Source organism: Artemia franciscana, chromosome 11, assembly GCF_032884065.1.
Source record: "Artemia franciscana chromosome 11, ASM3288406v1, whole genome shotgun sequence".
Taxonomy (NCBI): Eukaryota; Metazoa; Arthropoda; class Branchiopoda; order Anostraca; family Artemiidae; genus Artemia; species Artemia franciscana.
Genome location: NC_088873.1, coordinates 36860388 through 36888141, shown reverse-complemented (window position 1 = coordinate 36888141; position 27754 = coordinate 36860388). Strand labels below are relative to the sequence as shown.

The following is a 27754-nucleotide window of genomic DNA, read 5'->3' as shown; positions in this document are numbered from 1 at the left end:
AGATATAATTTTCATAAAATCAATGGAAAACTGCTTAGAAGCTAAAAATGTTGCTGGCTCAATTGTTATCTCGAAGGAGTTTTGGTGGGTGGAGGGGGCTATCCTCAATACACATAGAGGCTTACTTGTGGGTATCTTTGGGTCATATCCATTTCTGAAAATCTTGGCATGTCATTAGCAGTATCTAATATAAGACCGATAAGGTTTCCCTTCGAGAACAAAGAAATTTACCCAGTCTTGCCGTGCAAATAAACAAACTGCTGAATAACGGATCATCTTTGTTCCTGAAAAATCAATACGACACCATGTAACGCTTCGCATATGTTCCTGGAAATAACGGTAAATTCCTTTGTCTACTAGCAACCATAAGAACAAAGGCTTTGTGCGTAAAGCATAAAAATCTATATGAATGAGCCATGATTAATTTGAGCTAGGTCCTTACTTGGGAGGGTCTTGTGGCTTTTTCCTACACCCTCAGGTTTCTCAACAGCCAAAATTCACAGAAAAACACCCCTTATTATGTCACCTTCAATTTCTATTGCGTAAAAATCACTTGCATCTTGAAGAAAACATCCCGTATTACTTAACAAATACCTGCGTTTTGAAGAAGTTTTAACAAAAGTGTCGGGATTGGGATTCAATAGGGATGAACTCTGCTTAAACCTGGAACCTCCTCACTACTGCTAACCTCTGTGAAGAAATATTGCACATAAGCACCTATGGGCCGCCCAATTTAGGGCACCCACAGAGGTTGCTTAGATCAGAATTGAATGGTGCCACTGGTCAGTCGTCCCATAGCTCGATAGCTGCAGTGTATCCCTGCCGAATGTCCGTAGAAATGCCTAAAGGCTGGCTATTTTTTCGGATGACTTGGACACATCCTGGCGTTACATGGTCTATAAAAGAAGGAAAAATATTTGGGGTGGACTGGTTGTTTGAGTATGAGCTAAAGTCATTTTCAATCTGCAGAGTGAAAAGCTACTTTAAAATTGACAATGACTTCTCTAAAAAGTTCTGCGTCTTTTCAATCACTTACTGCTAAGTGAATATCTATTCACCTCTGGAACGGCTTGGTATGAATCCTGCTTGATTCATTTTTCCGTTTCTTCTAAGTAAACTGCAGTGCCTGTCGACAAACATCATTGCAAACAGTATAACAGGTACAGAGGGTTACACAAGACTCTTTTTAGAGAGCATTAGTTTTTTTTTGTTTTCATACAGGTAAAGTTTTTTTTTAACCCTTAAATCCTTCACAATGGTCTCTCTACATCATATTATGCAAAAAGCATAATAAATTTGCAAAATCCGCAAAATTTGGCATATTTTGCCAAAGCAGTAAAGTACCCCCCCCCCCCTGTTTGGCTGGTACTCCACATAAACTTGGCACGCGGCTATATTCCAGTCTCTTCAAGGATTTAGTAGTAGCGTGCACACATTGCTCTTTTGTCAATTGACCCCCTTCCAATATCCTGTCAAATTTTCTCCTTCATATGCGTAGCCCTAATTGTACTACTATAAAAAATATAACAGTTCAAAATAGGGATGAAACCTTTTAATAGACAGTGAAACAAATACAAAATTTTAACTGAATATTTTGGACACTGTATATGTGTCCAAAATATTCAGTTAAAACTTTATATTTGTTTCACTGTCTATTAAAAGGTTTTATCCCTGTTTTGAACTGTTATATTTTCGTCATGGAAAGGCAGTGTGGTGTTCGAAGTTATGTACTAATATCATAATTGTAGTAGCCGTAGCAGGATCAGTAGTAGCGGTAATAGCGGTACATTTTGGTCAAACGAACACGCTATCCATTATGCCAAAGAAGTTAGTTCATGATACTGTTAGCCGTTCCGAAAATGTTGCTGTATCACAGGAATTAAAACTGTATACATATTGCATGTTTCAATTTAGTTCAACCTTAATTTTAATACTCTCAGCATTGATTATAATTGCTACAGAAGCAGTGGTTTTAGCAATAGCATTACTAGTAGTTGAAAGTTGAACGACGAAAGGCTCAGCGATCTGGTGTTGATCCTTAGTGAAAAGGATCTTGTGAACTTAGGGGTTTTCGTGTTATGTTTGATGTTCTTTTTTGCCAAAACAGCGCCTCGTCAATTTCCAGTGTGGGAGTAAAAGTGAAAATTAATATCAAAATTAAGCTCAAAATTATCAAAAAAAAACATTTTTAAATTACACCTGCTCTTATTAGTTGATTTTTTTAGGAACCTATGCTAACCACAATGAAGATAAAGCATTGTAATTTAAAAAAAAATTTAAATTACACCTGCTCTTATTAGTTGATTTTTTAGGAATCTATGCTAACCACTATGAAGAAATATTGCTCTTAAAAAAGTATTAGCCGGCCACTTTAGGGCACCCACAGAGGTTGCTTGGTTCAGAGTGGAATGGTCTTGCTGGTTAATCGTCCTATAACCTGGTAGATGCAGTATAACCGTGAGAACAGTCCGGGAAAATTCTGAATGACTGGCTACATTTCCCGTTGACTTGGACACAGCCTGACGTTTGTTTACATATTCTATAAAAGGAGTAAGAACAATTTGTGGTGGACGGGTTGTTTGCATATGAGTTTTCATACTTCATTGTATGCAATTATATTTAATTGTAGTAGTTGTCGTAGTAGTAGTAGCAGTGGTAGTTGTAATACCCTAAATATTGCCTTTTTGGTCAACTGAGTCCTAAAAGTTTGAATTTAATATACTTAGTCATTCCTGAGTTATGCTTTTTTGACAACTCGTATGCACATAACGTGGATTGCTTTAGTTCAACACTCCCCTCAACATTCTCTGAAAGGCTTATCTGAATGCTCTTCGTCTTTTTGGTGAGGAGAGGTCGAAAGTACATTTCTTTTCAATAACATTAAAAACAATGAATGAATAGACTAACCAACAGCCCCTTGCAATGAGTAAGGGATTTGACATCCCCAAAGGCATTATTACTGGACTTTTTAACATTTTTGAACAAAATAGCTGTAACAACGTTTTGATTGGATGTGTTTTGGGAGTATGGGGGAGGGGTTAGTTGCCTTCCAATTACTTATGACTCTTAAAAAAGGCACTAGAATTTCCAATTTTTCCAGTAAACTGAGTGCCAACTGAAGTTTACACAACCACACATTCCATAAAAGGCTTATATGCTCTTGGAGCATAACTTACAATCCTTACCCTGGGCTTTGGAACTTTTTATCAACCCTGGAGGCATTGTTATACGTTCTTTATATTATTTGTAACAAAATGTCAGATTTTGCAGTTTCAATCAGATGTGTTTGGCGAACGGATGACTTTGGAGAGGGACCCTCCATCAATTTTGACGCTTAATAGAGAACTAAAACTTTTAATATCTGATCAAATGAGCCTTTTCTAAAGCTCATTGGACCACCCCTTCTATGAAGACTTTACATGTCCCTGGGGCATAATTTGAAATCCTTGCCCTCAGGATCTGGGAATTTATCTCAACTTCAAAGGCTGTGTTACAAGCTCTTCGCAGTATTTTAAGAAAATGGCTATCTCAAAATTTCATTTGATTGCTGCTGGGAAAAGAGAACAAGGGAGGGGCTAGTTGCCCTTCAATAATTTTTTACTCTTGAAAAGGGCACAAGAACTTCTAATTTCAAATCGAATGAGCCTTCTCCAAATCTAATATGGTCATCCCTTCCATAAAAAACCCTTTTATGTTAATCATGGGGGGGGGTGCTGGTTGCACTCCGATAACTTTTGACTCTTGAAAAGAGGACAACAACTTTATTTCCAATCGAATTAGCCCTCTTTGAATTTTCTACGACAATTATTTTGATACAAAGAGCCCTGGTCTGAACTTCTCACTCAAAAACATAATAGAAGAATACATTTTGCCATCATTGTTGTTTACTTTGGCAGGGCTATTTTGCGACCTATGATAGCAAGTAATTCTCTTAATGTAAGTTGATAGTCATTAATCTAAAAAAAAATAACAATGTTTTTTACTTTCCGGGCTATAGGATTTGAGAAAAAAAAAATTTAACATCTTTCTAACGCAGACAAACTAAAACAAACGGATTAAACTTATCAATGGGATAGGGTGTAAATCTAACTTTACTCAGAAATGTCACATGACGTATTTTGAATTGCTGCAGTAGACCTCAACTTTAGACCCACAGAATACTTCTCTTAATTCATTACAGCTAAAAATAACTTTTATTAATAAAGACCAATCTAGCTTTTTCAAAAAATATCAAATGACGCCTTTTGCATTCCGAAGTATTACACAAAAATTAAAGGAATGGTAAAGTGCATGGTTTTTTTTTCAAAACCTTTTTTAATAATTTTTCAATGAATAATAGCTTGCATATCCGCTCTTGGATTCTTTTCACTGAACTGGTTTCCAACTGGAATAATAATGCAGCGAGTTGCATTTTACATCTTCAGCCTCCAAAATAGAATTTTAATCCTAATTCAAGAATGCACTGAACTTATTTTGGATAAGAAGTCAAGTTTTCTCTCCACTCAGATCGGGTAATCTTCAGACCGAAAGTCTTAATTACCCCAACTTCCCACAAATCTATAAAGATGGTTCGGTAAGAGTCCATAGTAGCTTCAGCCGCGACTATCCCTAGTTACTCTTTGAATATTTGTACCAGGCTGCCAAATGGATCTTCCATCCTGACTGCTGAGACCAAAGCTATAATTGAGGGAATTACTGTAGTTAATGTAAAACCTCCCCTACCCAAAGAGTGTGCTGTCTTCTAAGACTCAAATTCATCTTTAAAATTGATTACTAAAGTGCACAAATCAGCAGCTGACTCAGATCTGTACCTTCTTCGGAGGAAATCAGCAAACTGATTTGCTGGCACAGCAAACTTGAATGGCAAATTCCCAAATCATGAAGTCCGGGCACTAACTGGTATGCCGTCAGTGCAAGAAAAGAGGAACCCGATGATAATCAAGTGTTACACAAAAATTCAGGCGATTGGTCAAGTGCGCAGGTATAGAGGATATCCGCTCTAGGATTCTTTTCATTGAGCTGGTTCCCAACTAGAATAATGATACAGTGAGTTGCATTTTACATCTTCAGCCTACAAAAAGGAAGTTTAATCCTGATTCAAGTATGCACTGAGCTTATTTTGGATAAGAAGTCAAATTTTCCCCCCATTCAGGCTATGGTAATTTTCAGACAGAAAGTCTTAAATGATTACCTGGATTTTCCATAAATCAATGGTTCAGCAAAAGGGTCCAAAGCTGCTTCAGGCGTGACTTTTCTAAGTTTTTCTTTGAATATTTGTACAAGGCTGCCAAACGGAACTTCCAGCCTGGCTACCGAGACTAAAGCTATTATTGAGACACTTAAGGTAGTTAAAGTAAAGCTTCTGCTATCAAAAAAGTGCCTTGTCATCTCAGACTCAAAGTCAGCTTTGCAGTTGATTTCAAAAGTGCGAAAATCAGCACTTGGCTCATATCTGTGCGGCCTTCGGAGCCTTCTCTTTTCCCTTCAACAGAGAAATACTATCCTCCAGTTTCAACACGTTCCAAGTCACCAGGGTATAAACTATAACGAAATTGCTGATCTGTTGACAAAATCTACAGTGGATAGACCCATTTCTATCAGCGCCAGGTCTCTCACTCTATGTGAAACAACTAGACATAGAATACCTCAAAAATAGTTCTTATTTCCTGTTCTCATCTTTCCCTTCCGGGAAACAAATGTTCTTTATCTCAGAATAAAGAGTAACTATCTGATTAAAAAAAAGAAAGATTATGAATGGAAGAAAAGGAACGTCCCACACTGTAGATTTTGTTTAAAATAGACTGAGACTTTCAACCCATAATTTTCAAATGCTACAGCATAGTATACAGCAAACGTCAAACTTACAATTGAAAGACTGAAGACAAATAAATATATCGACGAGCTATTTAAAGCTAATTATAATACAGCAGATAAAAGATACCTGTACAAAAGCATAATTGACTTTCTCGTGGATAATAATATTGTTTGAAGAGAGTGAATTGAGTGCAGAAGAGAGGAAGAGCGAGTAGAAAGAGCAGTAGCAGTTGACCAGCTGGTCTAAAGGCCTTAAATTGGTCTAAAAGCCTAAAGACCTTAAAGGTCTAAAGGCCTTAAATTGCTCAGAACAGGCAGCTCGAGTACTTTGTACTTCACACCATTCAATTCCATTGTTTCTTCTTTCCTTTTGTTACATATGTATACATATAATGATAGTGTTGATATTGAGGGCAAAAATCGAGCCTTTTTGTTTATCTGATGGCTGTAATGATTTTTGATGCGTTAATTGCGTATTTAGAAGAAACCTCCTAGAAGCTGATATGAGTCTTTTATGGATTCCAGGGGCTGTTTTTCAGAGGAAAAAGGTGAAGCTCGATCTAGGATCTTATGCAGACGTTTATAAGAGATAATAAGCGCTTTCCTTGATGCAATTAACGGGAGTGATGCTTCAGTGATTGAAAAAAAGAAGAGAAAATTACACTGTTTCTCAAGTGATGGGCTTTTAGAAAAAAAAGATAAACTTTAAACATCTTTCTAACGTAGACAAATAAGAACAAATAGAATAAACTTATCCATGGGACAGGATGCAAATATAACTTTCCCCAAAAATATCACGTGAAGTATTTTGATGTTCTGCAGTTGACATCAACTTCGGAGCCATATCATATTTCTCTTAATTCGTTCGCCTTTATTAAAAAAAAATACAATCTAGCTTTTTCCAAAAAAAAACAACAAATGACGCATTTTGTATTGCGAAGCTCGATATCTTATGCAGAGGTGTTTTTTTGCAAACGTTTCTCTTGATGCAATTAAGAGACAAAGTGATTGAAAAAAAGAAGAGAAAATAAACATTTTTCTCAAGTGCCGGGCTCTTAGAAAAAAAGGTAAACTCCGAATATCTTTTTAACAAATGTAAATTAGAACAAACAGATTGAACCTATCAATGGAGTGAGTGTAAATATCTCTCCTCAAAAATTTCGCAATATACATTTTGAATACTGTATCTGATGTCTACTTTAGAGCCATAAAATGTTTAACTTAATTCTTACTGACGGATATTAGCCTTTATTAAAAAAATATAACAACCTAGTTTTTCAAAAAAAACGTCAGATGGAGCCTTTTGTATTGCGAAGACCCATATATTATACACGCTTGTTCTGGAGATAACCAATACTTCTATCTACATACAGTGATTGTCGGCGAGAAAAAAAAGAGAAATAACACCGTTCCTCAAGTTTCAGCATTTAGAAAAAAACGCACGAAGTTCTAATCTTTTTAACCAATTAAAATTAAAACAAAAAGAGTGAAGCAATTGACTGAATAGAGCGGTTAAATATAACTTTCCCCAAAATGTTACATAATACCTTTTGAAAATTAAATACACGGTCACCATTACTGCAGTTTTCAAGGAGAATTCTTTAAACAAATCTTTTTATTGGTACGTTCTCATGGACACAAGTTAGGGCCAGTGCTCCTAGAAACCATAAACCATAAACTTTACTGATAAATATAAAAACTAGATGTATTACAATTAAAATCTCAGTTAAAAGTTTCTGGTCGTACTTGCCCCCTACCCTATCTCGGCTAATTTCCTAACGGGACTGACGAACCCCTTACATTTCCTTCTTTTTAGATTTTCAAAATGAGTCAGATGCCACCTTTTGTGTTGTCAAGCCCAATTTCTAATACAGGCTTGTTCTGGAAATAATAAATGCTTCTATCAATGTAAAGGGGTTGTTGGCGACTGGAAAAAAAGAAGCAATAGTTCTTAAAGTTTTCAGCATTTAGGAAAAAACTTCACAAACGTTTAAGAATATTTTTAAACAAATTAAATTAGAAAAAACACAGCGATGCAATTGACAGAATAGAGTGTTTAAATATAACTTTCCCCATAATGTCACATAGCACCTTTTTAATTTTGCTGCCGATTTCTTATGCACATATATTTTGGACTAAGAAAATACTTGTGTAAATAGAAAGTGATTGTCACTGACTTTTATTAGAAGGATGATAACAATATTCTTCAAGTACTTAATTATACATAAATACTGCTCATTGAGGTTGGCCTTATTCATATTTTGTTGGCACCACTTCTAACAAATATTGCAAGAATGCTGTCACTGGACCTGTAAAGATCATAATAAACATTAGTATCATCAATTATAACAAACACTTAGCATATGACCTATTTTTTCTGGTGGACTTAGGAACTTTTATTTTTTTTTTTATTTATATACTTTTATTTTATTTTATTTATTTTTTTTTTATTTGAAGAATTGAAGTAACTAGAAAAAAATGCTATCAATTTCAGCTATATTTACTCCTTAATTTCACTCCTTAATTACTTATTTATACTCCTTAATTTATATTTACTCCTTAATTACTCCTCAATTTCAGCTATATTTACTCCTTAAAGCTACCATTATAACATAGGATTATCGAGCTTGCATTCCTTATTAAAAATTAAATTAAAAAAAAACGAGTTTTTTTAACTGAAAGTAAGGAGCGACATTAAAACTTAAAACGCACAGAAATTACTTCGTATATGAAAGAGGCTGCTTCCTCATCAACGCCCCGCTCTTTACGCTAAAGTTTGACTCTTTCTCTCAATTCTTCTTTTTAAAACAGTAAAAAACTTTAGCGTAAAGAGCGGGGCGTTGATGAGGAAGCAGCCTCTTTCATATACGAAGTAATTTCTGTGCGTTTTAAGTTTTAATGTCGCTCCTTACTTTCAGTTAAAAAAACTCGTTTTTTTTTTATTTAATTTCTGAACGTTTTTGAATCAATGCATGTTTTGATTTTGGCTCTCCGCAGAGGAATAATCAAAACGAAATTTGCATATTTTTTGGGGGGGGGCTAAATGGCTTTCTCATAATTTTGATCGAATGATTTTGAGAAAAAAAGAGCGGGGGCGAAGCCTAGTTGCCCTTCGATTTTTTGGTTAATTAAAAAGGCAACTAGAACTTTTAATTTTTTACGAATCTTTTGATTGGTAAAAGATTTACGTAACTTATAAATTAGCTTACGTAAAGAACTTTTGTATTCTCATGTTTTTATTACATATATGAGGGGATTCGCCCCATCGTCAGTACCTCGCTCTTTACACTAAAGCTTAAATTTTATCCCAATTCATTAAGAATGACCCCTGAATCACAAAAGCCGTAGAATAAATAGTTGAAATTACTAAAAATACTTTAGTGTAAAGAGCTAGGTATCATAAAGAGGTGAGCCCCTTATATGGGTAATAATTTCTGTTTGTTTTAAGTTTTATTGCTGTTCCTTACTTCCAGCTGAAAAAGCTTTTTCACATTTATTTTTTAATTTTTTTTTTAAATAATGCTAGTAAATCCTGATCTCCCTTCATGGAAGTTTTCTTCTCCCATGACAAATTCTCGATGGAAAGTTCCCCCAGCATATCCCTCTCTTCTCAACCCCTCCCCCCAACCAAAAAAATCCTCCTGAAAACGCCTGTATACTTCCCAATAACCAATACTATATGTAAGCACAGGTCAAAGTTTGTAACTTGTTGCCCCTCCCATGGGGACTGTGGGGGAGTAAGTCGTCCCCAAAGACATACTTATAAGGTTTTTCGACTACGCTGAATAAAATGGCTATCTCAGAATTTTGATCCGTTGACTTTGGGAAAATAATTAGCGTGGGAGGGGGCCTAGGTGCCCTCCAATTTTTTTGGTCACTTAAAAAGGGCACTAGAACTTTTCATTTCCGTTAGAATGAGCCCTCTTGCAACATTCTAGGACAACTGGGTCGATACGATCACCCCTGGGGAAAAAAAAAAAAAAAAAAAAACAAATAAACACGCATCCGTGATCTGCCTTCTGGCAAAAAATGCAAAATTCCACATTTTTGTAGATAGGAGCTCGAAACTTCTACAATGGGGTTCTCTGATACGCTGAATCTGATGGTGTGATTTTCGTTAAGATTCTATGACTTTTAGGGGGTGTTTCCCCCTATTTTCTAAAATAACGCAAATTTTCTCAGGCTCGTAACTTTTGATGGGTAAGACTAAACTTGATGAAACTTATATATTTAAAACCAGCATTAAAATGCGATTCTTTTGATATAGCTATTGGTATCAAAATTCCATTTTTTAGAGTTTTGGTTACTATTGAGCCGGGTCGCTCCTTACTACAGTTCGTTACCACGAACTGTTTGAAAAAAGTTAGAAACAAGAAAAAATGAAACTAAAAATTTATAATAAAAAAATAAAATAGTTTTATAATAATGTCATAGATATGCTCCTACGTAGTCGAAGTCTTCATTTTTGAAATGTTTAGATGTCCTAAACAGGCATTTACACATGGGGGGGGGGTGGAATCATGAATTTAGGCTTTAAGGAGGGAAATTAAAAAGAGGAGGAAAATTTTGCAAAATTTCAGTTTATAACTTTCATAAAAATTTACTTTAATAAAAATCCCCAAAAATTATAGCATTGGATAATTCAACAATTTTGAACGCTAAAATAGCTTTTACACGTCAAAATCTGTACAATATAAACAGAACCTTCGATTATGCTCGTAACACATAAAAAGATGAATACAAGGAAAACGATTAAAATAAAGACAGGTATCACCCCGTTCTTCCCATAAAAGAACAGAAAGTAAAAAATTGAGCACAATTGAGTGTGATTTTTTTTCACGATTTGGTAAAGAAGATTTTATTGTTCAAACTTGGGGTAGGCAACACTTTAAGGGGTACAACTTCGATGAAAAAAAGTAAGAAGTTGAAGAAAATCATAAAAAATTCAAGTTTTAAAATGGCATATGCCCAGAGCCAAATTATACTCAATGACAAGTTATGCTCGTAACAAATACTCTCTTCGGTTTGGTTGGGACGTTCTGAAGTACATTTGAGCAATTGTTACTGATAACAATAGAAAATAAATTGTAGCAGTGAGGACAAAAAAAGAGCCATGGTAATATTAGAAATATACAAAAATTATGTTTCAAGAAACCTAAAATAGTAATCATTTACCCATTTAAGTGTTATATTGAAACCGTATCTGTTTAAAAATTTTAACGTTATTATTATCACATACGCCTATGGTTGTTGGCTCCTTGAAGTATTAATTAAAAATAAAAACAAAAGATTTTTCTAATGCAAGTTCTAAAAACTAAAGCTTTACTTAAAACTCAGCTTGCTTGAGATCTTTAGACAATTAAAACTATATAATAAATTTTTTTGATTTTATGACTGGTAAAAACTATTGGAAACCTTATATATCACTCTTATAATTTCCACAAGATACTAAAGGTAAAAATTTCTTTGTCCCTAGTCCTGTTTTATTGTGTCGGTTTTGTGTTTTCAGAAAAGTGCTAGTTTTTCTAATTCTGTAAAGTTAGGGAAATATCATTAGTTAGTTTATTGGAAATAGTTTTTAAGATGTATGCTGCATAAACTGCTAAGCAATAGTTTCCGATTAACTAGAGTAATTGCTCTTTTCTATCTAAAGAAAAATTTTTCTAAAAATTTAAAAATTAAAAATTTAAAAATTCTAAAAATTTAAATTAAAAATAATTTTTCTAAAGAAAAATTTGACTTAAGAAACATTATTTTTGTTCGTTTTAAGTTTTAAATATACACGTTACACCTTGCAAAAAGATCTTCGTCCTTTTTAGGCAAATAAACTAAAGCAGTATACATGAATTGTTGTCAAAAAATTGGTTTGAAATTTTAAAAAGTTCGTGTTAAAATTTTAATAAATTCTTGTTAAAAAAATTATTAAAAAGTTTTTGTTAAAAAATTCCAGCGTTAGTCATAGGTTTTACTTCGCAGCTCTCTTAAACTGTCCCTTCCAAAAATCGCAATTCTGTCACATTGAGAGTCCAAGGAGTATATTATCCTTTGTATAAACATTTAGTTAAATATAAAATATTTTCCTAAATGAAATATATACGGATGCTATAAACTGAAGGACATTAAATGGATTGAACACGTGTAGTTACACGGATATTCGTGGTATTATTATTTCCATTTTCCTTCAGAAAGCATTTTGAACTTTCCATCAGAAAGTATACCTTTACTATTTTTGCTTCTTGGAATTTAACATTTAGGGACAAATGATCAATAAAATCATGCTATTATGAAGAAACAACAAGGTAAAAACAAGGAAATCCCCAAAACTGGGGGGATAGTACCTCATCCCTTCCTCCAAATGATGGACCTGTGCGTGAGTAGGTTGGGGAAGTATAAGTCTAATTAAGAAAAATTCGCATTGTTATACATTTTAGCGCTCTTACGATGAACCAGTGTTCTTCTAACGCAAGCAAAAAAAGACTGAGGGTCATCAGGCGATTAAAAAAATAAAGCAATTTAAAGAATCTTCGACACAATGTTCTCTTTCAGCCATAGCAGTTCAGCAAACTTTAAGCATGGCAGACAGATGACAGGTAAGTTAACACAACAACATTTCTAAAATGCTACAGAAGAATGTTACGTCCGTTCAGTTTTAATGTAAAAATTCAAGAAAAAAATTTCGTTACAATACATTAATACTACTACTACTGCTATCAAATCATTCTTGAACCAAACCGGCTAAGACAAAAAGCTACACTAATCCTCCCCTCTAAACTATTAAAAGCTTCACTCTTTACCCCTCCCATTAAGCTCCAATTTTTCTTTAAACCTTTCTTTATGACCTATTCCCTCCATTCGGGCAGGAACTGTTTTTCATTTGGTCCCAAACCGATCGTCAAAAAGCACAATCCTTGGCAGTCTGCATCATCAGCATTATTGCCATTGTTACTAACAACAATCAACAACAATTGTTACTAACACAATCCTTGGCAGTCTGCATCATCAGCATTATTGCCATTGTTACTAACAACAATCAACAACAATTGTTACTAACACAATCCTTGGCAGTCTGCATCATCAGCATTATTGCCATTGTTACTAACAACAATCAACAACAATTGTTACTAACACAATCCTTGGCAGTCTGCATCATCAGCATTATTGCCATTGTTACTAACAACAATCAACAACAATTGTTACTAACACAATCCTTGGCAGTCTGCATCATCAGCATTATTGCCATTGTTACTAACAACAATCAATAACAATTGTTACTAACACAATCCTTGGCAGTCTGCATCATCAGCATTATTGCCATTGTTACTAACAACAATCAACAACAATTGTTACTAACACAATCCTTGGCAGTCTGCATCATCAGCATTATTGCCATTGTTACTAACAACTCACTGTAGCATCAAGCCGGTTGAGGCCGTAAAAGCATTGGACGCTCCCCCTCCGCTTCAATTTATTCAAAGGCTTACTTTACTCCACCCATGAAGTTCCAGTTTCCTTTAAACTCTTCCTTAGGACCACTTCCCACCCTATGTGAGTACAACCTGCTTTTCGTTGATGGTAAACAGATCGTCAAAAAGCGCAACCTTTAGCAGTGTGTCACCCTCCATATGTTCAGCTTGGACTATTGACCTTAACCTTTCTTTCATTATTGTCCTAGAAAGTGGGAGCAAACCAAATTTTCCGGAGAGGTTAATGTTTAAGAGGTAGTGGAGTAGTGACGTAATTTCGTCAAAATCCTGGGGGGAGGTCAGAGTTAGAGCTGATTTTCCCAAATCAATAAAAAATAGCAATGGAAACTGAATAATGAGCCATAAAATACAATAAAAGCAAAGATATGCTAAAGGAAACTGACCTTTTTCTGCGGATGCTTGAGTTACACAGGCTTATCTTAGTTTTGACAAGATTTTTGAAGGAACTAAATTTCATCTAGGGGAACAAACAAGGGTCTAGGGGGAAGCACCTGGTATCTGGGAGGGGTGGTTGCAACCCCTGCCCCAAAGCAAACTAAGCCCCTGCAAAGGAGCACCTATTTCCTCCATTAAAAGTTAAGACAATTCCTCTGAAAAACATTTAAAAAATCTTCCTCTGTTTTTCCTAGCGTCCATGTTTCAAAATCCTACTTCATACCCATAATTACCATGGCTTCCAATATTCCAAAATTTAATTCACAGACTTATCTTCCTGTATTTTTTTTCCAATGCTTTTTCATATTTGAAACCTCATACACTTGGATTATCCAACTTTTTATATTTTCACTGCATCCACCATATTTACTAATAATAATACCCAGGTAAGCGAAACTATCACCATGAACGATTGTTCATTACTTCGTGTCCCCTACATCCTATTGCTAGTCTATATAACTTAGTATTCTTAACATTAATGTTCGAAACTATTCTTGGACCTTAAATTCTTAAAACCTCTGAAAATGTGTTAATTTGACTTACATATTTGTATAGGACACTCAAATCGTTTGCATAACCTAAGTCTAGGACATTTCCATCAAAGACCCCCAAATTCATGTAAATAAGCATAGTACACAACCCTACATAACTTATGATTCAACACTAAACCAACTACTAACCTTTCTTCCTTCCTTATCCCAGAAAAAATATTCTCAAACATGGCACCATTCACTTTAAATTAGTTGTAAGAAAAGAAGCGAATATATATAAAAAAAACTTACCCATACACTTGACGGGCACTTTATAATAGATAAAAGGAATATAGAAAATAAGACCAGCCAGTATGAACATAGTAGCGTAGAGATACTCAATTTGAGGATCTTCAACAATGGGCGCAACGACCAGGTACACAGATACGATCAATACTATAATCGGCATTATTATTGGGACCTATAAGACAGAAGAATGCAATAGATTACTACCGATATAACGCCTAAAATTTAAAGCTGAAAGTAAAGGTAGAACTAGTTTTCTTTCAGGTTTTGTCGTCATCAAATTGTGACGACATCTATGATTATGTAGTGTTGAGATACTCATTTTGAGAATCTTCAACAATGGGCACAACAACCAGGTACATAGATATGAACAATATTATAATCGCCATTATTTGGGGAACTAAAAATCACAGGAATATTATAGATTATTATCAAGGTTAAAGCTGAAAATTAAATCTAGAATAGTTTGGTTTCAGGTTTTGTTGTCATCAAAATGTGACCACATCTATGATAATGCCATCATCTTAAGTTGAAAAGTCGCCATCTATATTATAATCGCCATTATTTGGGGAACTAAAAATCACAGGAATATTATAGATTATTATCAAGGTTAAAGCTGAAAATTAAATCTAGAATAGTTTGGTTTCAGGTTTTGTCGTCATCAAAATGTGACCACATCTATGATGATGCCATCATCTTAAGTTGAAAAAGTCGCCATCTATCACGAGAATTGAAGTCTTTTCTCTATGAAAAGTACGTTAAATAGCTTATGGACTGATATATTTTTGATATCTAAGAATTAAAATCTAGATAATTCAAGTATTAGCGCCAAAAAAAATTGAAAATTATCATAAGGGAGAACGGTAATTCTGAAAGGAACATTTTAGGTCAATCTAGAGGGCAGTTTTCACTAAAAAAAAACATCTGAGAATTCCAGATTTTCCTTATACTTAAATAAAATAATATCCAATTAATGTTTGGGAAAAAAATAATCCTTTATTTAAATGCCACTTAAAATCACTTAATCCGTAAAATAAAACCAATACCCTTAAATGGCATATAATTAACACCATTCATATGACTCTCTGTCAAATTTAAAAGTGAGGAAGTCAAGGTAAGTACATGAAGGAAAGTCGAGGAAGACACTTTACAAGGAACTTTATGAAGGTTATCAGCATGCAGATGACAATGTGTGAATTAATAGGAATCCAAAAATATGAATAATAAAGGTACCCCTAAATAAATGCATTTAAGTAGACAGAACGAACGATGAATTACGACGGACAGCCCTCTCTAGGCTGTAATTTTATTCAAGGCATTGTCGTTGCATTTTTCCCTATCATTTATAAAATTTCTAATGTTTGAGCAGCCTGGTAGGAGTGTACTGAAAAACTGTAACTGATGAAGCAACAAGCTGATGAAGAATATTTTTTCCTGTTTTTTTTTTTTTTCATTTTTTCCTATCGTTAATTAAATTTCTAATGTTTAAACAGTCCAACCGTAATTGATGTAAAAAACAACAAGCTGATGAAGAATATTGTGAAGACAGTGTTTAAAATAAGATTTTAGTTAATGTTTCGGCTATATGACTAATAACTGTCAGCAACAAAATAACATGAAAGAAAATAAAACAAAGAAGTCAATAAAAAATCTAAATCACTAAAAATTCTTTTATAATTTTGTCCAAAAAATCAAAAACGAAAATTCGACAGAGAATTGACGTCAGTACTTCATAAAGTTTAGCTATTATTGAAAAAAAGCTACTGATTCATGTCGTACAGTTTTATTAAAATTTTAAATAATTCCTTATCACACATCTTGATCTTACGGCAGCCAGCCTTACTTTGTGAATGCAAGTTGACTTTTATTGGCAGCTGATTTTATTGCATACAGCATTAAATTATTTTCTATTGACTTTGTGTGTGTAGTGTTAGGTGTATATGTTACCATGAATGTCCAAAATATTGTTAATGTCGACATTCACCGGTAAATGTTCAAAATTCCTTTTTATCTGTGTAGATTAAATTAGCTTAACGAGTCAGCCTTTTCAGTCTGATGCAAGCTATGATGGTTAAAGTTAAAGTTAGGTTACGTTAAATTTGGTTCTAAATATCAGAAATGGGTTAAAAACCTGATCTAACCAAACCTAACCTATTCTAACCTAACATGTCGTCACCAAACCTTAGATTAAATATAAAAAGTTGACTGGCAACGCTGACTAAATCCAAGGGAAAAAAAGGTTTTTTGGACGTTCACCAGTGAATGTCGACATTCACCATTTTGTGGACATTCACGGTAACATATATATGCTCAAATTCTCTATTAAAGGATGAATTATTATCTAAATTTAATTTCAATTGCTTAACAGAGCAGTGCTTTAGTTCGCAGGTACGTAGTTATTATTATAATTGAATATTGTAGTTGAATTGAATGTTACTGCAATTGAATATGTAATTACAATTGTCAGTTGATAGTTCCGCTTGCCCTTTCTAACTTCATTGCTTTTCTTGGCAGGTAGACTGTGAATAAGGTTTGTTTTGTTAATAAATGTATATCTTACTCTCTGAATTAAGAAAGGTGCGGTACCATTAGAATAATTACAAAAAAATTAGATAGAGCCTTTAAACTTCACACAACAGTACCCTTTGGATGGTGATTCATTACATCGTAGTGAAAATGTAAAAATAAATTTGTTCCAGAATAAAAAGTGGGATGGAAGTTTAAACAATGTACTGAAAGTATTTTTGAATTTGTCTTCAATGCTCAATATCCAGGGGCCAAATTTAAGATTTTTTCGAGGGGGGGAGAGGGCTTATAAAAATAATTTAAAAAAAAACGCATCACAGACTTGTTTATATTTACTGTTTTAAGTTTTTTACGAGTCAGACAAACATTCGGGGTGGGGGGGTCAACCCTCCCCCTATATACTGCCTTTTTGATATCCCAAATGCTAGACAAGAAACGCACACTTTACATAAGAAAATGAAATAATGTGTTTTGTTTTTGGTTTATTTAAAAAGGGAAATGAAGGTACGATTAATTTTTTTCATTAAGTCTAAGCAAATGTGGCTATTGATCGCTTATTTAGTAGTTCAATTTTTCCAAAGTGGGTAAAATCTTATTTCAGGGGCTTCTCACTATCCTGGAAAGCAGAAAGCGGTCAAGAAAATAACCTAGAAAGAAATCTGCCAAGTTACTATTCCCCCCCCTTGTTTTTTCTTATTTCTACGGTTTAAAATTGTATATTTGACATGTCTCATACCTATCTGAATCCTGAAAAAATGTTTTACTTTAATTCGAGCATTCAATTTGTTTTACATTGGCTTTAGTTTTTAAGAGTGTAATTTTCGTTATTTGAGTAAAATTTAAGCCCTATCAAGTCTCCCCCTGCACAAGGTTTCTGAAAGTTTCATTCGCCTTATTCAACTGCTTTCCATGATAGCGAAAAAACCCTAAACTAGTATTTTAGCAAAAACGGTTTTCAGACTTTTTTTCTTTTTTGATGCTATAGAAGAAAGATTATACTAAGCATAGGCACCCATAAGCTAAAATTTAGGCAGGGGGGGGGGCTTACCTCGCCAAATTGGCATTTACAATGCTGTATAATAGAAATATTACAATTAAAATATAAGGCAGCGTCATTCAGCCTGGGCGGGCTGTTGCCCCCTGCTTTCCCTCTTTATGGGTGCCCAAGGTGCTAATAAGTACACCCAAAGATTTTTTATAACAAGGTATGCTTATAATAAATGAATATAATTGAGTTTTTTTTCAATATTGTCATGCAATGTTTTTTTTAGCTAGCTTTTATAAATTTTCTATGAAATATACAGCAGTAAAAGGTAAAAAATTATGCTCCTAATATATGTGTATAATTGATGTTTTTTCAGTATTGTCATACAATGTTTTTTAGCTAGCTTGTGTAAATTTTCTATGAAATATATAACAGTAAAAGGTAAAACATCATATAAAGGTAAAATTAAAGGTATAAAGATAAAAATATACAGCAGTAAAGGTAAAGGTAAAAAATTCAGTAAAAGAAATTCAGTTTTTTGTTATCTAATAATGGATAGACAATCTGTATAAACAAAACTGGTTCCTTCAAAGAGACTGTTGCTACCTGATTTAGCAATGCTAAGAATTAGTGTAAAATGTTCTGATCAATGATGTGTCGTATTTTCCATATTTTGCAATTTTCTTATTGCGTAACTTAGCAATAATACTTAAATAGTTATTTTAAATTTAATAAATATTTTTATAAAATAGTTTTTGCTTAAGTGAGTTTAGCGCTAATTAGACATTTTCAGCCGCTAGAAAGTTTGCCTCTGCAAAATTTAATTCCCTTGTCCAAATTGATTCCTTCTAATTCTTCTCGTTTTATGCTCATTAACGCTAAATCTTTTAGTTATTTTTGAACCATAGTCGACCTGACCTTTCTTATTAATTGAAATACGTACTGAACCCCTCCCCTCCAGCACCAAAGCACCCTTCTGACTACCTTATTTATAACAGTAGGTTCTACGAAAAATGGGGTGCAATCTTGCTTTCTATGGCTGAAAGGCTATGATGAACAGCGAAGGTTCTGTGGATGAAAAGTGACATATTGCCAAAGATTGCCTTTGTCGGCCAACCATCTAGGGCCAAACAAAAAGCAAATCGTCCCCGATGGGAGATGGGAGGATGTCGTGAAGTCTAAAAGAATAGAAACTTCTCGGGAGGGTGTAAAGAGGGGGGTTTTGAGTAGATTGGGATGGAGAAGGAGCTTGCATAGATTTGTTGGCCTTCGAGGTTTTATATCGAAGTAAGTTGTTAGTAGTAGTAGTAGCAGCAATATTGTGTAGTCTTTTTGATTATATTATAACATCTTGTATTTTTGGTCTTGGATTTGCGACTTCTTGAATTGTGCAGACATGTTATCTTTCTTTACTTAGACCATCCTGGGTTTCCTTTCAGAGCAAAACTGGAATTTTTAAATGATCGTTTTTTTCTTCCGATTTCATTGTTAGATTTCGCCTTGAAATATTTCAAATTTTTATTTTCGGTTCTAAGCCTTTTAATATTATTAATAATAAGGTAAGAATTAAATTGCACTACGTTCATCTTAAACTACTTAGCTGTTTGATTTGTTTAGGTATTCCTTGTGATCCTTCGCAACTCCTGTGTCATGCACTTTGTATGAAATTTATCCGTTCTCGTTTTTATGCAAAATTTTTGGGTAATTTTATGGTGATTTATTTCGTATTTATGGTATTTTTTTTTTCCTTGACAACAAAGTCATGAACTAATGTTTTTAATATAAGTCTTGATGTCTAATGTTTAATGTAAATAAGTAACAATATTTTCGCCGAAGTTTTTTTCTGAATATTTGAAGATGGTAAATAATGGATCAGTGTTTTCGCCGAAGTTTTTTTTTTGGATATTTTATGAAAAAACCTAGATTGGTTGTAAAAGGAGTTAAATTTTACTTTTTTATTAGCCGAAACAAAATATATTCCAGTCAAGTGTCCATCGAGTTCCTGTAAACCTGTAACCCCTCTTAGAATGTATTCCGACCTTCATTTTAGCATCAGTCCTTGTATACAGATGTTAGAATCTGGACCATAGAAAACCAATCAGTTTTTGTCAGGTCCGTCAATATTTCAAGTCTCGGCTCGTTTTATTAGAGGATAGTATATTATAAAAATCAATTTTGCAAAAATATTTCATAATATATTTTAGGTTACCATATGAAGTATCGATTGAAAGCTCTCGGTCTAGCTTAGTATTTTGTAAATATCAGTTTTATAAAAATGGCAGTGAAGTTACAGCGAATCATCAGCCCTAATTGCTTGTTTATGGGAACACAATATGTAAGTTCAGATCACTAAAATTATTACCATTGATATTGAGAATGTCTTTTCGTGTTTGGGGGACTCTATTATACCAATCGATTTTACCCAAATGTCGCATAATACTTTTAGGTTACCATATCCAAAATTAAATCAAATTCTCAGTTTAAGGTAGCATAATATAATTGACAGCTTTATAAAACGCCTTCAAGACTTTTCACACCATTAGCGCCACTTGAATATATACTGGTTAAACCAGGGTCGCCACCTCTATTAATTATCACTATTTCTAGTGATTTGTTATACTATCTAAACAAAAACAAAATCTTTAGATGAGCACATACATCACTATATTATTGAAGAAAATCCCTAAATCAACCAAAACGTCACTAAATATTGTAATTTTTTCTTTCATTGGGTGGCAACCGTGAGTTAAACTTACCTTATAAGGTCGTGGAGCATTGGGCCTTGTATACCTCATCAGTATAAGAGCGGCCATACATCCCCCGTAAAATATCCAAGCAGTAAAGCTGAAGAAGTCAATTAAACTTCCAATATTACCAGGAATAATCATCAGTAATGCAATCAAAGTCTGAAATGTAATAAATTATATCTAAATCCAATATAATATAATAAAGTACGAATGAAATATATATCAAAATCTGAATAAATTGTAAAGTAACAACGAGACTCAAAAATGGAATAAATTCTTATTTTCTAGGACTGCTACTGCCCCTTGCTGCTGGGAAGCTAACGTGGTTTATATCAATAAGGTATTAATTATAATAGACTACAGATAGCATGTGCCTTGGTTAGCTCCTCAATTTTTCTCTTCTATGACACCAGAAAAGTTTTTACCGTATCAAGAGGAAGTTTCCAGGCATCATGAGTGGGGTGATTATTGAAAATGTATGTAACTTGATCAGAACACTTTGTGCCCAGACAGGTTGCGGAGAGGACGTATCAGCAATACTTCAGGAACGGCTGATCGTGTTCAGTTGGATTTTCAGCGTGTGTTGAAGGGGGTATTGAAGAAAACCAAACATGCTAGGCGCATGCTGCTACTAATGCTACTACTGTTACTATAGCTGTTGCTACTAGGCAAGCTAAGGGTATTAAGGTGAAGATTTCAAGGATAATTTAAGCGATGTTGAACTAAATCAAAGTGAACTATGATCATATAGATTGTCAAAAGTGTGACAAAGCAATATCTCAAGAACGGCTTACATTATTAAGTTTGACCTTTCAGAGTATTTTGTGGAAGAATGTGAAATAGTCAAAACACACTACATGTATACTATTTATTACTATCTATTTATTATGTTTTGTTACTACATTTACTATAACAAATGATGCTGCGGATATTAAGGTGAAACTTTTAGGGACGTCGGAACGAAAAAACTCTATATATTCAGGTTTTCAAAAGGGAACGTAAGCAATATCATAGGCAGCGCCGCTCTACCAAAACTAACAAAATCACCGGAACTCTTAAGAGAGCTAATTTCACTGGAAATTAAAAGTTCTAGTGGATTTTTAAGAGTATAGAGTGATTGGGGGACAAGCAGTCGTCCTTTTGAGCCCATTCATTTTCCAATCACATCCAAGCAAAATTTTGTGACAGCCATCTCGTTCAACACAGTAAAACGATCCAGTAGTGAAGTCTCTAGGGATATTGTTTTTGTCGCCCTCCCCCCTAAAGTTATGCGAACTGCCCACTATGCTTTAAGACTAAATCAAAAAGTGCTGTGTCTATGCTGGTTGCCAATAAAACATCTCAGCAATATCTCTAGAACGGCTGTGGGTACTAAGTTAAGAATTTCGGGGCCATTACTGTGACTACTTCTGCTCTTACAATTTAGCTAAATCAAAAGAGGGTTAGTGTGTCCAAGTTGTCAAGGAGCATAGATAGAATTTTTTGGGAATGGTATCAAGTTTTATTTTTCAGGTCAACTTGAGGAGGTATAAAACGCAAATTAAACAATACTATTTGTGCCAGGATTATAAATTGTTGAAAAAGTTTTTCCAGCATAGTAAGCCAAACGATGAATTCTTATGGATGAATACCGAAAAGAAGCAATATTTTTTTTTCATGAAAAAGACTATGTCAATAAAAACTAACTTAATTTATTTTATAAACATTTTTCCACAAAATTAGTGTTTCGAAGAAAAGAAAAGGGCTCCCTTCAACTAAAAATGACCAGAGGTGAAGTCAAATAATCTTGCAAGTGTAAACTACCACAATTCATGGTCAATAAATAAATAAACCCAAAACGAACATAAATTACAATAAATCACAGATTAAAACTGAAAAAGAGCAGAAATTAGCGTGAGTAGGGCTGACAGCCCCAGGCCTTCTCAAACCCCGAAAATTCTTGCACTTTACTGAAATTAATTTATGTTAAATGTTTTGAATTTTTTATTTTAATAAATGAAAAATTATTAGGACATTGAGAAATAAATATCCGTATATGTATATTAAACTAACAATCCACTGTAATTTGTTGCTTTTTTTCAGTAAAGTGCAAATTATGTTCTGGTCCTGAGAAAGCGAAGGCATGGGGGTTCTCAGTACTCGTGTTAATTTCTTCTTGTTTTGAGTTTGACTCAGTTATTTATTGTTATTGATTTGTGGTAGTTTTACGCTTGGAGGATTAATCGGTCATTTTGGTTGAAAGGAGCTCTTTACGTTTTTTGAGAAGTTACGTTTTTGAAAAGGACCGAAAAAAATTACCAAAGCCATCTAGCGTTGGGTGACTTATTTTGACCCGAATCCCCTGCAAAATCATATTTTCAAGTGCTTTTAAATTAAAGCGAGGGTAAAGAAAGACAAATTCTGTCCCAAGTCGGTTTACCAGCTAGAAGTTAATTAACCTACTGAACATACCAAGATTTCCCAAGCTAGCCTAGGCCTATTCTGTGCAGACTAGATTTTAAACAATAAAAAAAACATAAATATGACACAGATTCCGTTTTGTATATAAAACGCTATGCGATATGCATACCGATACTGTGAGGAAAAGAGACTAAAACGAAGTTTAACGAATTGCTATCTGAATTCCCTAATAGATTTGCTCAAAATATGTACTGTTTTGTCTGGATTATAATGTCTAGGGAATGCGGAGTGGAATGAGGCTTTGGGACCCTCAAAAGAGAGGAATGAGATAGATGACAGTAATAATTTGTGTAGCAGATGATGCTCGAATCTTTTCATATTGTTCACTTTTAGGGCAGTATTCAAAAGACACACAAGAAACCCCATAACGTCTTTTTCTATTTTCATGTAATTTAATTGGATTTTTTCGGCCAGGACGGCCACTGTATATGTTCCTAAAATATGTATATGTTACCACTGTATGTGTTACTTTGTGTTTTACTATCGAATAAAAGGACTGTATCTATTGAAATTTTATTAATACATCATAAAAAGGCAGCGTGGTCTTCGAAAATACCTAATTATTACTTCAGATGTAAACATAAAAACATGCAGGAATACAACCCTCTTAAAAGGCCAGAATGAGTGATTTTTATCGGATCCTGACAAAATTACAAGAGATGGGATTCCTACCAAGTTTATCACATTTTTTCTGTTTGTTTTTAATTTTACATCTGAAGCAATAATTATTACTACTAAAAATACTATGAATTACTTTGGAATTATATGTGTTATGAATTATATATGGATTATTTTTGAAGACTACGCTCCTTGGTTATGATGTATTAATAAAAGTTCAATCGATAAAGTCCTTTTATTCGATAGTAAAACACAAAAGTTTCTGGATAGTGTGGTCACATATATCTAGAGACAGTTTTCAGTAGATAAACTGACTGAAGGCTTTCGTTCATCTGCTGAAGACGGCCGCTGTATATGTTACCAAAATATTCAGATAATTTTTTGATATTTTGATAATTTTTACAATTATTAACGAGAAGCTATCGAGTCTAAATATTGAGCCTGATACTACTTCTAGAAAAAAAAATCAGTTATTTTTCATAATTTTATACCAAGTTCATGCCGAAAATGGCAACCATTTATTGAGCTGCACCTCAATTGGTTTTTTTTTTGCATCACTGATTTTTTGCTTCCTTCAAGTTATTAGTATTTATTCTTGGTATTAATGCCTGGTTATGATGTATTAATAAAAGTTCAATAGATGAATTAATACTTATTAGTATTAAATTATCACCCATTTATTGAAATGAACTTCAATTGGATCTTTTTTTACATCACTGATTTTTTGCTTCCCTCAAGTTATTAGTGCGTATGTATATTTATTCTTGGCCTACTCAGCTAATTTCTCAGCCCTACTCACCAAGGAACTGTAGGAAAGAAAACTCTCTTTTATTCTTTTTTCTGAGATTTTTGGCAGGACCAGACAAAGGATTTGAATTATGTTTCAAACGAAAAAAGAAGAAAATTATACTGGAAATGAGCAAAATTTAGGAATATACAGTCACAATTCACACCCCCCCCTGTAAATTAAAGGGGGACGTTGCAAAGCATATCTGCTTTGAAATAGCCCAATGTTTCTGAAATTATTTTGACATTAAAATAGTTACATTAAATAAAAGTGCTGGACTTGGAGTCAATCTCCGAACGTGGACATAGGAGAGAATATCAACCAGATGTCCTTCCCGGCTTGCAACATAGGACAACCTAAAAAAAGAGGAAGAACCTTGATTTATAAATTGAAGAAAAGTTCTATCTACGTCTAAATTAACTTATTTAACACACTTACAGACATAATTGAAGTTTAGCAAAGCTAGGGGGATTATCTTTTTGTAAGTTATTTTAAACTTACATAGTAGTAAAAAATAAAACAAACAGAAGAAAAAAGAAAAAGGCGTGACAAAGAATATTTCAGGTTACACTGTTGACAAGAATATGGCTACTATGATAATGTTTTTTATTTTTTTAGTGATTTTTTTTTGTGTGCCTTGGCATCCAGGCAAAATCCTTGAAACTTGGGGTTCAATTACTTCAAAAATTATACATTCAATTCTTAATTAAGTCACGGTAACCCACCCACCCTTCCTATTTATCCTAAGGAAAAACTAGAAAGTTGATAAGAAAATCTTCTGACTGAAATGATGCACCTTCTTTTATTGTTACGTCTAAAAAAAGCTAGATAAACGATATAAGAAACAAAGAAAACAAACAAAAAAGTACAGAATTTGAAACAAAACATAATATTGTTAAAAAAAAAAATTTTTTTCTTTGACTTGTTCAATATTTAACAGCTTTTTGTTTGGCAAAATAAAAGAAAGGAAGAATTTAAACCTCCAACTTATCAGTATTTTATAGCCCCCTCACTAAACTTTATTTTCTCTCAGTTTTCACGTGGTTCATCACTGCTATGTTTATGATAGTTAGATATATTCCCCCTCCCCCAAAAAAATGATACCTGCCTCCACACCAGCAACTAAAAAAAGGAAAAAACTAGTATCCTTACAGGAGTTGTGAGATAATTTCTAAAAACACAAAAGGTAAATTACCAAATTGATAAAACATTTTCCAGCAGTGCTTACTGCAACGGTTCTCAATTATTCTGAATCTAAACTTTAATATTTATTGAAATAATTGAATTATTAACATTAAAATAATTGAAATATTATTTTGATGTAGGCCTATATCAGAATAATAATTAATCTCTGATATGACAACTCCGATATTTAGCAGAACGCTAAATTCTAATGTTTATTGGTATGGATGACTTACAGGTTCTTTAAAAGTATTTTAATTTTAAGTTTTAAATTTTTTAAGTTGGATTGGCGAACCCTTTCCAGATCAAGGGCAGTTTATAAAATGTCATTGATCACAAAATCCTAGGTTTAGCACACCCCGCATCAAATGTTGAGTAAAAAAAAAAAAGGGGGGTTTTGGCTGATATAAACACATTCCATATCTTATCTAAAAACATACCTTCCTCCAACAAAAAGCGTCCCGTTTGCAGAACCAAATGTAGAAACACAAACAGCTAACGGCATAAGCCAAGCCCAGGAAGCAAGCGCTCTTGCACCAAAAGTCTGTAGAAGAATAGAAGGAATAAGCAACCAAAAGCCCCGAAAGCATTTTCACTCAGACACAAACGTAGGAATCTATTTCAGAGGGGGGGATACTTAAAAAACAAAGTCCAAAAGGGTGCTAGGGTAATCGTAAACCTTTTCAAGGGTGGGTCCCCCTCCCTGCACGTAAGCCTGCCTTCGTTAATATTCAATAAACGTTCAGTTTTATCAGACACAGAATCACATTCAAGAGAAAATTTACCAATAATACTACGATGACTGAAGTGTCATTTCATGAGGGCTCAGTTAGGAGGGGGACTGACCTTTTTCAGCACCGTGGAGGTAATATGGCCATTTGACGTACATCGAAACCTTTATTGGAAGTAACACAACAAAAAAAAAACTTTTTAGAATGTTGGACATACCTAGAAATAACTATTTGGAGGATTCAGAAAATGCTGTGACTAATAATGGAACCGCCATGTCAACTTCTAATCCAACATAATTTTGTATTTTCAGTTACGGGTTGAGATGATCTTCCTAATATCCAAGCATTATTGACTCGATTTATCCTCATCTTGCTCTTAATCATGCCACTTTTAAAAATCAGGGGCATAATTTGGATTTTCAAGAAACAAGGTTGATGAATAAACTATATCAACACTTTTTCAATGGAGCTATTACTACTTTGAATCTAAAAGGAATAATTTTGCAGGAAATGAAACAGAGTCGGCCATCCCCATTCAAAACACATATGGCTCAAGCTCTAATCGTATGTAATTGAGAGTTGAAGCTGCCAAGGTTATAACCTACATATTCTGCATACATATTCTACATAACTGTACATATTCTCAGGCTTAACAAGCTTTGATTTGTTATTTTACGAATTTCAGGCTGATTAACGATAATTCAGGGATGTTTATCCTCAAGTTCATTAGTGAAGATACAAAAAAGGTAATTTTCATAATCTAGGGGGTGGCGTAAGTTGTTTTTCTCGATTTTCCCGACTAAGATTCGGGAAATGTAGAACAAAATGATAGCTTTCCACTAATTATCGCCCCTGAATATTCATCTTAAACACACGAGAGGTGCCTATTTTGCTTTGTGGCATATTCCTATTTTTAACATAACTTTAAACATAATTTACTAAAATCAAGCACCGCTATTCAGCCAACCACCATATTATTATTTTTTTTGCATTTCTTCCTATTTAATCTTTGGCAGAAAGTTTTGTCTTGGAAAAACTTTGGAAACTTCTTTCTCTATACCTGAAAACCACAAACTGGGGATATACTTTTTCATTGTAGAGACGACAATACAATATTTTTTATAATATTCAATTATAATATTTATAATATCATAACGTTTATTTTTAAAAAATTTTGTAATGTTTTATAATATTTATTTATAATATAAA

General features: G+C 33.7%; 2 protein-coding genes across 12 annotated transcripts in view; one reads left to right on the top strand and one right to left on the bottom strand.

The window, feature by feature from the left end:
- Positions 1 to 27754, top strand: part of LOC136033171 (GRB10-interacting GYF protein 2-like) — a 461255-nt gene that overhangs the window by 185646 nt on the left and 247855 nt on the right. The window lies entirely within an intron of this gene.
- LOC136033177 (b(0,+)-type amino acid transporter 1-like) overlaps positions 7978 to 27754 on the bottom strand; it is a 48864-nt gene continuing 29087 nt past the window's right edge. The window contains exons 3-7 of the mRNA XM_065713871.1: positions 26255 to 26358; positions 24892 to 24988; positions 20777 to 20926; positions 14516 to 14684; positions 7978 to 8123 (exon numbers count right to left, since the gene is read on the bottom strand). Of these exons, the coding sequence (XP_065569943.1) occupies positions 8065 to 8123; positions 14516 to 14684; positions 20777 to 20926; positions 24892 to 24988; positions 26255 to 26358 (579 nt within the window). The 3' untranslated portion in view covers positions 7978 to 8064. The remainder of the gene's footprint in view (positions 8124 to 14515; positions 14685 to 20776; positions 20927 to 24891; positions 24989 to 26254; positions 26359 to 27754) is intronic.